This window comes from Parasteatoda tepidariorum, chromosome 3 (assembly GCF_043381705.1).
Source record: "Parasteatoda tepidariorum isolate YZ-2023 chromosome 3, CAS_Ptep_4.0, whole genome shotgun sequence".
NCBI classification, from domain to species: domain Eukaryota; kingdom Metazoa; phylum Arthropoda; class Arachnida; order Araneae; family Theridiidae; genus Parasteatoda; species Parasteatoda tepidariorum.
The window spans coordinates 102013335-102027327 of record NC_092206.1 but is presented as its reverse complement, the minus strand read 5'-3'; the positions used below and the strand labels follow the sequence as shown (position 1 = coordinate 102027327).

At 31.2% G+C, this 13993-nt stretch overlaps 1 protein-coding gene across 1 annotated transcript in view; it reads left to right on the top strand.

Annotated features, from left to right (window-relative positions):
• LOC107438863 (gamma-glutamyl carboxylase) overlaps positions 1-13993 on the top strand; it is a 74373-nt gene that overhangs the window by 35963 nt on the left and 24417 nt on the right. Inside the window, exons 6-7 of the mRNA XM_021145580.3 lie at positions 2179-2285; positions 13363-13526. Coding sequence (XP_021001239.2) covers positions 2179-2285; positions 13363-13526 — 271 coding nt within the window. The remainder of the gene's footprint in view (positions 1-2178; positions 2286-13362; positions 13527-13993) is intronic.

Sequence of the window (13993 nt, the reverse complement as noted above, 5' to 3'; positions counted from 1 at the left end):
AAAACTTATAGAAATTTAAAATCGATTACAAAATTCCACCCGGACAGACATACACGAAGGCAAGTTTATATAAACGTGGTAAAATACGCTTTGAGTAACTAAGTATCCGTACTAGACAGTTAAAGACAGGTCAGTGAAGTAATTGCTACCACAGCTACATGCGCATTGAGCACCTTCCTTCCCCTTCTTAACCACGTGGACAAAGATATTGTCTTTATTCTCAGAAAGAGTAAGAGAAAACATCAGAAAATATAGCTTAGGGCATTTCTAACTAACCACTTTTAAAAGACCCTCGATTTTTCAAGTTGACAGAAATATCCGGGGTTTTGTCTGCTGCATCACAAGATCGGAGTCGCAGCACCATCCTTTTTTTATGCCTTTTCATAGTGCCCATAGCGGCTTGGTCAAACAGAATTGACACTTCTCCGTGAATATTCGGAATTCTCTATTTTCACCATGTTTTTATTGAAATAATTAATGAATCTAAAATTACAACATTTAATACTTTGAATTCGGCAACCATTCTCAAATTGTGTGAAACGATCGAAGTGTCGATTCGATTGAGTGTAAAATTCTTCATGATAGAAAAATAGCGTTTACTAATTGAAAATATAAATTATTTAATAATTTGTGTTATTTAAACAGAATTTATTAATTCAAATAAGATATTTTGAATAATAAAGTATCCTATGTAATAGGTATTCTTATTTGTAATTTTTTCCCTATATTTTGGAAGTAAAAAAAAAAAAAAAAAATTAGGTTGCATCACCGGCACGATTATTTCACATAAAATTATAATTCTTTTAAAAAAAAAACATGTAAGTTCATCACTTCCTTTAAAAAAATTACTTAAACCTCTAATAAAGAGTTAATATAATTCAGATAAATAATATCTGAATTTTATGATACATTATTAGCTAACTAAAAATTAAGGTCACTAAATTTTTTTTAAATTTAAGAATGTGTCGTTGAAATAATAATACAAGAGAAATGGTTTTCGAGATTTCGGCATATAATGTCGGTCATCTTGCTTTGAATTATCATAAATGGTTACTCTTGGAGGAGAAAAAAAAAAAACTAAATTCAAAAACACATTTCGCTACAAGACTTAGCGAATCGGGTCTGGGATTCCGAAACGAAATTCAGATAACATTGAAATCCGTTTAAATCTCATCACTGATGAAATATCCGTTAATGAAAGAATTTCGGCAAAGTCGGGATTTTGGCCTGAATTATCGATCATCTTGCTTTGAATTATCATAAATGGTTACTCTTGGAGGAGAAAAAAAAACTAAATTTAAAAACACATTTCGCAACAAGATTTGCCGAATCGGGTCTGGGATCCCGAAACGAAATTCAGATAACATTGAAATCCGTTTAAATCTCATCACCAATGAAAAATCAGACAATGAAAAATCAGACAATGAAAGAATTTCGGCAAAGTCGGGACTTTGACTTGTAAAAAAAAAAATGCCGACTCAGCCTGAATTTGCCGACTGGATGATATCGCTAGGGGGTGAGACCCCCCTCTCCCCCCCCCCCCCGTTGAGGACGGGCCTGGAGTAATGGCTTTGTGCTTTTTTTAAATCTAAATTTCAGTCACTTCAGTGAGGACGTTCTAATGGACATTCAAGGTTGTTATAATTTGTAATGAGGGGTTGTACTAAATCGTCTTCTCCATCGGTGCCCATTAGCGCATTATTTGTGGTTAATACTTGTTTGCTAATAATACTATTTTTAAGTCGACAAACCTTTTTTCCTGATACCTTTTTCTTTTACTAATAAAAATGCAATGATGTATAATATATAATTAATATGTACGTTCATATGTCTTCATTAATATGACAATATGATCGGGCATTTAAAAGTTTCATTCTGACATGTTTTTTGCAGGCTAACATGCCCAGCAGAACATGTAAAAATTTCGGAATGTTTCCAGCCCTGATTATTATATTCTAAATAATATTTCAATTTAAAATATGAATATAATAAATTATGTAAAAAGAAATAAATATCTTCATTTACGTTTTAATCATAGAATTGAATTTTTTAATGCTAAATATACTAAAAATTGGGTGGCTCTTATAACATAAACATGTGGATAATTTCTGTATAAAGAGCCAGATTTTTTAAGTGATGAATGACTCAATGAATTATAAATACATTCGATTTTTACAGATATTTTTGGTTTATTTTATTGCTGGACTGAAAAAAACAAACTTGGATTGGATCGGCGGATACTCAATGGAGAAGCTTGGTTACCACTGGGTATTTGATGGCTTTAGGTAACTATCCCAACAAATATTATTTACATTTTTCCAATGTAGTCTTAATCATTCATTTTTAACGAAACTAAATTATTTTTAAAAACTAATTTGAGAGAGACGGAGAAAATAATTTTAAAACTCGAGAATATTTGGGACTACAATTAGATAAAAATAAAACGAATCTTCAATTTCATTGCGATATTCCTTCATATGAATGTTTCGTTATATTCTTTCATTTATTGCTCTGAAAATGGTATTTTATAACAGAGAAATAAAGAGAGATATTTTCATTTATTTTTGTATAATATTTATATAAATTATATAATTTTTTTTTTTTGCTTGCTACTTATTGAGAAGTTTTCTAGGGTTAGATAAAAATTTCTGTTTTATCATTGATAGTGCAATATTTCAGCATTTTTAGAACATAAAAAAAATAATAATAATTCTTTGGTGCACTATGTGTTTTTATTAGGGCTGAGCTAGAGCATTTTTTTCCAATGGTAAATTTATTGGACAGTAGTTACAGCACAATAAGAAAAGTGAAATGCAATAAATGATGGTAAACATAATGCAGTAACTCGAGTCCATTAATTCAAAAGGTCTCGGGCTTCCCAATATCGCTCGGCTAGAGAAGACTTGTACAAAATAGGACAGTGCATAATATGGGCAGAATCCATTTCCTCCCCAAGGTTACAAAGTGTGTAGATGGGAGAAGGAGCAATGTTAATTCTGCTGAGGTGAAGAAGGTCGTGTCCACAGGCGGAATTTTGCCACAGCTCTACGCCTTGGCTCAATATAGGATTTTGGGACTAAATCCCTCCAAGGTTTATCGGACACTCTTTTGGACAGATCTATGAGGGAATGGTCGTTTATGCAATTTGTCACCATTTTCTTGATGGAACAAAATGGTATAGTGCGGGAAGGAATTTCAATAATTGAGGCTCCCTTCTTGTCCAAATGATCTGCACTCTCGTTTCCCACAACTCCGCAGGGGGAGGGTATCCACTGAAGGATACCCTCCCCCTAGTTCTTCCTGTGTGACTCAAGGCTTCGAAGGAGTCGTCGGCAATCCATGACTTCAAGGGTTTTGGGATCGTCAGAGGAATTTGGGATCGAAGAGGTGGCTGGAAGTGCGGCCATAGAGTCACAAAAAATAACTGCTTTTGTAAAATGGTCAAGGTGACAGTGAATATGAGACAGAGCAGCTCGAATGGCAGTTATTTCATCATCAAATGCAGTTCCTTGTCCCACAAAAGTGTGAAATGAAAATAATTTTGAGGAGATTCCTACCCCTGCATTGTCACAGTTGGAGAGTAGAGAACCGTCTGTAAATATATGAAGCCAAAGATCTTCAGCATAGTAATTGTTTATTGCTTCATAAGCCAGGGATCTCAAGATGGTAGCATCAGTATTCTTTTTTGACACCTTTTGACACAAGTCAAGATTAACCTTAAAGAGCCTTATTGTAGTTGGGTTCTGCGGTGGTATAATAAATTCTGGTTCGTGGTTCAAGTTATGAGAATTCTTCAGCTCTAGAACCCCTTCTAGAAACCAGTGCTGGATCTTTAAATTTCGTGTCAAGTCAAAGTTGACTTCGTTCCAAAGTGAGAGACACCCAGGCACTCAAATGATCTTCTCCCATAAGAGAAGGGCCCTCTCCTGGATTATTGACCTCAAAGGCCGGCACCCTGTTAGCAAAAGCATGGCGTCAATGGGGGTAGTCTTGACAGCTCCGGTGATTACACGGAGGGCCTGTTTCGGATTATTTCTAGGGAGTTAATGACTTTATCCCCAGCTGAAATGAGTGATTCACAGCAATAGGTTATTAGTGGACGTATAAAGGTATGGTAAGTTTGAAGTAAAGTTTGATGGAGCAACCCCACCTTACTCCAGCAAAGCGTTTCAGGAGATTAAGCCTTTTCGAGACACGGCTGTTAATGACTTCAACTTGGTGTTTCCACGTAAGCTTATGATCAAAGTTTACCCCCCAAGTACGTGGATTTATCACATTCGGGGATTAATATCCCTTTGTAAAAGAGTTGTGGACTTTAAGGCTGGTGCATAAGCGCGAAAATCTGATAAAATGTTTTATTTAGATTGACTTCCATATTGTTTGCATCACACAAATTTTCCAGTGCGCTCAAAGCAGTAGTAAGCTTGGATTCAACAGACTGCCTAGCTTGATTTTTAGTGGAGACAGTCCAGATGACCAGGTCATCAGCATACAAAAGACATCTCACACCAGGGACAGATCTTAAGATAGAAATCAAGTCATTGATGTAAATATTAAATAAAGTGCAACTGGTAACAGCACTCTGAGGAAGTCCTGTTTTGAGGATTTTTTGAGCTGAGATTGCATTTCCATATCTGACTCTACAAGATCGTTGGCACAAAAAACTCTCGACCATTTATACATTTTTGGTCTGACGCCCAGTTTGGAGAATTTAAGCAGCAGGGTTTCTCTCCACACGTTATCGTAGGCTGATTTTAGATCGATAAATATAGCTGTCAAAATTTGCCTATTGTCCAAGGCATCCTTTATATTCTTGTCCCAGGAGAGCAATATGTTGGTTAGTGGATCTAGAGGTCCTAAACCTTGCTAGTTCCTCGGCTAAAAGACCATTTGATTCCAGGTGGTAATTAAGTCTCTTGAAAATAATTTTTTCCATAATCTTTTCCGTAGCACTAATCAGTGAGATAGGTCTGTAGCTGTTTAGAGCTTTTGGGTCTTTATCTTTCTTATGGATTGGAATGATGACCGAAGTTCTCCAGTCCCAGGGTACATTCCCCGTATTCCATATAAAATTGAAGAAATTTAGGAAGAAAACCTTAGCACTGGGGCCCAAGTGAATGAGAAATTCCGGGTGGGTACCATCTCCACCAGGGGATTTACCAGGTATAAGGCTCATAAAGGCTAGGGAACATTAACTTACTGAGCTAGAACATTAACTTACGTATTAGCAGCAATGATAGGCATCATTCAGGGAAATTTTATTCATGACTAAATTTAGTCAGAATAAATTTATTCTGAATGATTATTCATATGAAAATTTAGTTATTATTCATCATTCATAATGCAAATTTTTGAATAATAATTTATGAATAAATTCATTAGTCATGACTAATTTTTCTGATTAAAATCTTGAATAACCAGTTAAAAATTCAAGCATTATGTCATTTTCATTGCAAGTTGCGCGTCGATTACAGTAACAAATTATTGTTATTTCTCATTACAAGCGTTTATGATTATTTATAATCACAATAAAAAGTGATAATCAGAATTACAAATAATCAATCCCTGGCATTGTAAGTAATCGTGACTATTTGTAATCATAAAGTTTACAAGAAATCATAACTACAAGTTATCATAATCTAACAATTACAGGAAATCTTAAATTGTAATTGTGATATATATGATTACGACACGATTAGATGTAATTATAATATCAAATAGGCTTGATTACATTGTAAAAGGGATTGTAGATAATCGTATACCTTTAAAACAATGAATAAATTATAAATGAAAACCAATTATTTAGTTTACTATTATTTGGTTTATTAAATGAAAACTTTTAAACATATGATAACTTACGAAAATACGCACATAAATACATGAACAAGATTTCATTGTGATTACATGTAATCGGGATTACAAGTCATTGCGAGTACATCTAATTAAAATATACGATTGCAAGTAATTACGATTACATATATGCTTATTCAGTTTGAATGTATGTATACGCATGTATTAACATATTTTTATGTACGTACAATGATCGTACATATATAAAAACAATTCAGTAATGTACGAGCAAAGCATGTAAGTTCGTATGTATGTAGACATATATATGTATATGTAACATATGAACAATTGTTCATACATAGATATATTTTAAACTCATGCAATATTTGTACGTATGCTTGTACATGTACGTACGTATGAGTATAAGATATATTTATGAATGTACAGATGTAAATACAGTGTACGTATGTATGCACAAACGATATTTGTACGAACATTAGATGTACATAATTTTACATATAATATACATGCATGTTACTTTCTATATACGTATGTAGAAACAATTTATGTACGTATACATGTATTTATACTTACAAATACAATCATAATATTAATGTAGGTATGTGCGTGCATCGTACGTAAGAGCTTCCTATATATATATACGATATATTTACATATTTATGCATATAAAATTCATGTACAGACATATATGGTTTGTACGTGTATTGTATGTTCATAGGTATGTACGCACATATCTATGTACATCGTCAAAACATGTACACGTAATGTATGAGTGTACGTATATATGTACAAAAATGTTAGTATGAACTTGCATTATACGTTCGTATATAGAATGTATGCATGTATGCAAGTACATATAATGAATAAATGTGTGCATGTGCAAGAAATATATGTGTTTACAATGTAAGTGTGAACATACATTATGTGTATGTAAGTCAATCTCTTTAACCATAAAGGCTATGCCGTTCTACGAACTGAGATGCAAAACATCGCTTACTTTTTTATCTCTTATATAAGAAATTTAACCATAAAACTGTGACAAGTATAAATGTTTATTTTTATGTTATTTCAACTTACTCCAGCGTAACATTATTGTTTTCCAAGTATTTATACTTAGTTGTGTTAAAAAGAAGTTTATAGCCGTTCATTTCAAAATTTGTTCTAATATCTATAAAACTCAATTTCTTATCGTTTCTGAAAGCAAACGATTATCTTATTTTAAATTCTTAAATATAATTTCAACTTAAAAAATTAAATGCCTTTTTGTCATATAAACAATTCTCTGAACTATGAATTATGTTTTATAAAAGTAAAATTTTATAAAAATACTTGAAAAGGATTTTTTATTTAAATATTTTTAAAATGATATAGAACAATTAAAACTGACAAATGAATTTAAATATCGATTGATTTAATAATTTAAATTGCCTGAGTCAATATTAGTGGTCATTATAATTAAAGTTTAAAAATTTAGATAATTTTCATAAATTGTATACATTGTAAATATATTCAGTTACACATATATTGAACATACATACATACATTGGACAAACCTGTATGCACATATGTACAAAACATGTACTATGTCCAATATATGTATGCAAATAATTACAATAAATGCATGTCGAAAGTATGTAGGTGCATGTGAACAATGTATGTATGTCGAATGCATGTTTGTACATTTGTATAATCTATGTATATCCAGTGTATGTATAATTGCACACACATATATTGTGCATACGTGAATACATGCATTGAAAATAGTAATCGCGATTTCAAGTAATTGATTACATAGCTGCAATTGCCTGTAATCGACGCTCAACTCTTCTATGTAAGTATGTGCATATAGATGGAGGTACGTTGTATGAGCTAACTAACGTACATAAATTACTATTACATAGTGCATACGTAAGTATATTGTGTGAACATATGTATTGTATATGTACCTTTGTACATATACGTGCACATATTTTTGCATACGCACGCATATATTTTATGTGTATACGTACATTGTGTGCATACTGACACTAGATTTGCAGCTATACATACATATGTACATTTGCTTACATGCTTGCGTATATTGTATGTACATGTGCATATATGTACTACATTGTATGTACTACTTATATATGTAAGCGTTATTTATACATTGTACATACACTTTTACATACAATGTACACTAAGTACGGAAATACTATGTAACAACAATGTAAGTAACCATGTAAATATTCAACTTTTTTTGCTTATTCATGCAAACATTTATTTGCAGTGCTCGTTCGTGTATACAAGCACATGAACATGCAGCGTAGTTTAAGGGTGCAAGTATGTACAATACATTTAGGTATTCGTGCAGTATCTATTTTTACAATTACTCGTATTCCGGATTACTTGTAATCGTTGGATTATGACTGCTTTTAATTATACATATTGATTGTTTAAAATAAAAGATTTCGGTCATTTATAATCATATGCCAGTTAACTCGTCTTGTTGTGATTAGAGTTAATTATAATCATTTTTTATATGAAATCGTTACTTATAACTTATAAATATGATTACAAGTAGTTTATTACTATGTACTTTTTATTTGTAAGTGTTTTAATCGTAGCCAATTATAGTATTCCGTTCCCATTTCTGTTAAGCAGTGAAATTATTCACTTATTCTCGACTGACGAATAAAGAATGAAAAAAATAATGAATGGTTTATTCTTTATTCAAAATATTTTTGACTAATGAATGAATATTTATTCATTATTCAGGAAGATTTTGAATAATCATTCATTATTCTTTATTCATTATTCTTTATTCATTATTCTTTATTCATTATTCTGAATGACGAATGTCCATCTCTGATTAGCAGGCTGACCCAATTTCCTGTAATGGATTGTCATAACTGCTTCTCCAAGGTAAGTAACGCCCTCCTTGTCAACAACGGTTAAAGCTATTCTTGGTCAAATGTTTTGGTTTCTGAATAAAATCAATCAAAATTTCATTCCAAAATCTATTTATGGAATGAGAACGATAGAAACTTTATGTGATTTTAAAATGCCAAATGTAATTTTTCAGTCTAAAGACTATATTTTACCAACATGCTCAAAAGTATTTCGATTTGCATTTTTAATGGCTAGATTTGAAAACTAAAATTATATTTATGATTTGAAAAATTTTTCAAATTTGAGACGACTTAAAAATATACATGCGAAACAATGCCTTACGTGTTTAGATAGCAACTTTAGGCAAAGAATATAAGAAAGAGACACAAGTATTAGACGGTACATTTTCTAGATAAAACCCTCATAAATTCTCAACTGTCAGTCCTATTATCTTCAATGGGTTATCATTAGATTCTGCGTAATAAACTACATAGCAACCAACATTTTTTTCAAAATATCTGCCCCTCACTCAAACATTACGCGCATCTCTTTGTTAGAGTGTATCAGGTTTGAACAGTTTTTTGTGGGAGAGGACAATTTTTGATTTACTGTATGAGTTTCTTTTATAATTATAAGGAAGTTATGACAAAAATTATTTTAAAAAACGCAATTTTATAAAAAGTTAATAACGTTCATTTGCAGAACATATATTTTTTAAATAAAAAAAAATTAAAAAAATTTTAATGCAGATTTTATAACCCTGCATTTTGTTCATTTTTTTTAACTCATAATGTCACCCTTTTCTTGATAATCAGACACGCAGATTCTTGATGGTTCAAAAATAATTTAATTATTTATTTGAGAAGAAAAAATCAACTTAATAACTACAGAAATTTATGCACTCAGTGAACTATTTATTATTAAGGAAAGAAGACGAAAAAAACTGCATTTTTACACTTTTATTTTACTCATATATTTTGAAGTGTACTAAACTTGTAATAAACGCCAAAAGCTAAAGATTTACAAGGTACTAATGAGGGTTTTTATTCTTCATTTTAGCACACGCCTTCAGTTTTATTTGATTCTCTTGAATAATAAATCTTTTAAACCTATTAACTGAGGAATGCATTTTACTTTTATTTATCTTCTAAGAAGTTTTTTCGTTTAATCTCTTTTAAAAATGAAAACATAAGGGAGCGAAAAACATTAAATTTTGTTTTAATTTTCAAGCGCGCTTTAAAAATAATTATAAATTATGAGTTTAAAAAGTTATGCACTTTAGATTTCGTAAAAGAAGGTGCTGCAGACATCTATATATAATGGGGAATTCCTTCATCTTTTTCAGGATTCTATTATTAGGGAATTTCTAATATTTTTATTTCATAAAGATTTAATGCATTTTTAAAAAATGGAGGAAGAAATTAAGAGATTGACATTTAAATTCAAATTTTCCATAGTTGATTTCGTAAAACTTAAGATGAATAACCAGTCAACGCTGGGATCGAACCTAGGTCACCTGATTGGGAGGCGACAGATTTATTATATGAGCCAACTCTTAAAAATTTCTCTTGACGAGAATTTCTCTTGAAGACGGTACTTGGATGCATATATGGCAGCGTTACTTTTAAAAAGTAACGAGTAAAACTACAAGTATTTTTAAAAAAAGTAACGAGTAAAAGTTCTTATTTTAAAAACTACCGAGTAAAAAGAACAAGTACTAAACAAAAGTTTTCAATAGCACAAGTAGTTTTCAATAGCACAAATAGTTCTAAAGTTCTTAGAGATTTGACTGGGCGTTGTTTGACAAGGTCGGGCATAAACATAATTTTAGTAAAAAATGTACTAAGTGTTGAAGTTTCTTTGAATTTAAANAATTAATATTTTTATTCATTTTGCAAAATAATTGCATTTCGAAAGTGGTGTCACTGAGTCTGCTGCGAGAATTTCTCAGAACGTGCTTAGCCACGCTGAATAAGCGCTCCACGGGAGCACTAGAAGGTACTGCAGTATTATATTTCACATATAATTCTCTTACGATTGGATATCGATTCAAAATTGATATGCTTTCCGTTTCGACATTTGAGCTCATGTATGCCATAAATTCTTCTGTCGCTGGTGATTGGCATGATGTTTTCAGCTTTGGATAATTTAAAATCCCTGGGTTTTTTTCTGTTACGTTATTAGTTATAGCAGGGTGCTCAGCTTGGACAATTCTTTCCAATTTTTTTTTTGTAGTCTCCTCCCTAGCCTTTTATTCAAACCAATTAAATTTGATGCAAAGTACCAGACCTGCAACAAACAATAAATCGTCCTGCGATTTCACATCGCGAAACCCTTCGCAGTTCAAAAGAGCCATCTTTTCCCTTTCAGGAATGACAATTTTAAAAGGTCAAGGTATTTAAACTCGAAGTTAGCTGTGAATGCATATATATTGCACATTAATTTTATAACTTAAAAAAACATAAGCATATTTTCTAACTTTTTTTTTTTTTTTTTTTAGAAAGCTTACCGAGTTTTAGAAAAAAGTAACGATTTCATTCGACATTTCCATTACAAATACTAGTACTTTTTCCATAAAAAAGTAGCGAAAGTACAAGTAAATGCACTAAGTTTAAAAAGTAACGAAGTACAAGTAAAAGTACGTACTTTTTACTTCTACCGGCGGTACAAGTAACGAAAGTAAAAGTACTGCCATATATGCTTGTATGGTAATATCGTGCTGAATGGAAATTATTTAATCTTACATTGACATCTGGTATGGGACTTTAGTACTGTTTTGAGTGCTCTAGCTAGGCGGAAAATAATCTAAGTTTTGACTATTTTTCTGTCAATTCCATTGACAGAAAACTTCATGTACCAAGTTGACCTCACAAACATATCAAAATTCAATTGAGTTTACAAAAATCTCATAAAATAAAAAGGTTATTTATATCAAGGGAGAACAACACAATAAATGAAACAAATGCTTTTTCAATAGCTAATTGTTAATTTTGAGATTTTTTCCAAAAATTTCAATTGATTTTTGTAAGAAATATAAAAGTGGTAGCATAATACGCTCTGTTGATTAATGGATTTTCTCACTCTTATCAAAACATTTTATTAAATATCATCATTTTAACTATTTTACTGAAATAATTTATTTAAAAAAAAAGAATTAATGGTACTTTCAATATAAATTATTTAAAATTGCAGCTTATTTCTCTGTCACAATTTCTAATGAAGGTTGCAAAGGACAGTTTTGAAACAATTATAAATAAATGTAGACCCATCAGCCATCCCCAAAATGAAGCTAACCGCGGAATTTCGAATGCTACTCTAAAAACATATGAGTCGTCACCTGAGAGTAAATCGACGGGCTAGACTGTTGCAAATGATGGAGTATCTTATGGACCTAGTTTTATAGTTAGTTGCAAAATTTTATATATTTATATGGATTATTGATCACAAAACGCATTTCACTCGCAACTATGTTTCCCTTACTTGCTGTATCAGAACTATTTTCAACCGATATCCTTCAAATTTCGGACCAATATTCTTAATAAATGTGGTTATCGTTGCACGTAGTAGGGATTTTTTTTAAAATTGGGTTGACTGGATTTGAGTAATCAACGAGAATGTAACTTATTTGAAGCCATTTATTTATTTTTTCTCCCAAACGTGGTGTTTGGAAGAAAATTATTCGAATTTTTATTTCGTTGCAAAAAAAATCATTTTTTAAAAATCCTTCCTGCGACGAAAATACATTCAAGCAGTTAATAAAAATTCAAAACAGAATCAAATGTGGATGATTTTTTTTTTTTATTATTATGAGTACAACAAGTTGTGGATAATTTCAAAAATAAGTTATAAGCATTGCATTATATAAGTGCTAATTTCTTGAATTTTTGTATTTGCAATTGTAAAATGAATTTTACATTAAGTTTTTAAAAAAATATTAAGTTTATAACAATCGTTGCAAAATTCTTTAACAAATTCGTCTTTTTTTTCAGATTTTTACTGCGTTGCACCGTCTTAAGATAAAATTTTTATTGAAGCATTAAAAAAATATGTTAATAAAAATGATTAAAAAGCTTTTTCTTCAAAACACTACTATTTTGTTGTCTATATTTTTTGGAAATTTATCAATAATTAACTCTTTTACCTGAAATGCTATTTATTTTTAAACATCACGGAAAACTAAAAAAATAGAAGAAAAAAATGAAAAAATATATAAATAAAAATTACTGCTAAGTTCCCAACACTGGAAAAGAATATAATAATAGAGAAAGGCGTCACCAATAAGTGGTAACCATTCCATCTTCTTCTTTTTTCACAAATTCAATGTTTCGGACAATTTTGGAGCCATTGCCCTAACTCAGAAAGTTAGATATCAGGAACTCTAATTCTAACTAAGCGGCGGGTGAGCAAAAAAAAAAAAAAAATATTTTAGTGGCTCGTGAAGTTATACAATGGGCTAAACGCTGCGGACAAAATTTAATCTTAGAATTTAAAATAATTGTGCCAAAAGTTAGCTGAAATTTATTTTATGCATTCCTTTTATTGATAGATGGAGCTAAGACAGACTAACATTTTGAGGCAAAACTCAAACTTGTATGAGCCAGTTTTACACACTGCAGCATGAAGTTTGTTTACTCTAATATAAAAAGTATCACTTTTCACAATCATGATTTTTGTTTATAGACTATTTCTGACTGATGACCAAATAACGTATCTTGTGGTTCACCTGGGTGGCTTTTTACTCGACCTCACAGTCGGTTTCTTCATGTTGATGAACTTCAGCAGAACTTACGCCTTCCTCTTCTGCGCCCTCTTCAACCTCATGAACTCCAGGATGTTTTCCATCGGTAACTCCATCGGCATTTCAGCAGTTTTATTCGGCTGCAAATATTTTTGTTTTTACAGAGATGGTTGCTGCTGGGTTACAGAATAATTAAAGGATTTCGTTTAGAAACTATAACTTATTGTTACACATAAACATAATGACGAAAATCGCAATGAGAATATCATGCATATCGCATTACAACGTAATCGAAATAAGGAACAATTATAAAATAAGGAACAGGCAGATATAACATAGATGAGAATACATTTTTTGAAAAAATCGGTCGAATAATTTCTTTGTAATAATTTATAATAAATTACACACACGCATCTCTCTCTCTCTCTTTTTATATATATACGTATATATACATATATATATATATATCTATTGTTCTCTCCAAGCGATTTTAGAAGGGCTGTCGGCCCTGCTTGTCCTTTAATCCCAATAAATGCGCCCTCTTTTTTGCCCTTTTTGTAAAAATAATTCTCC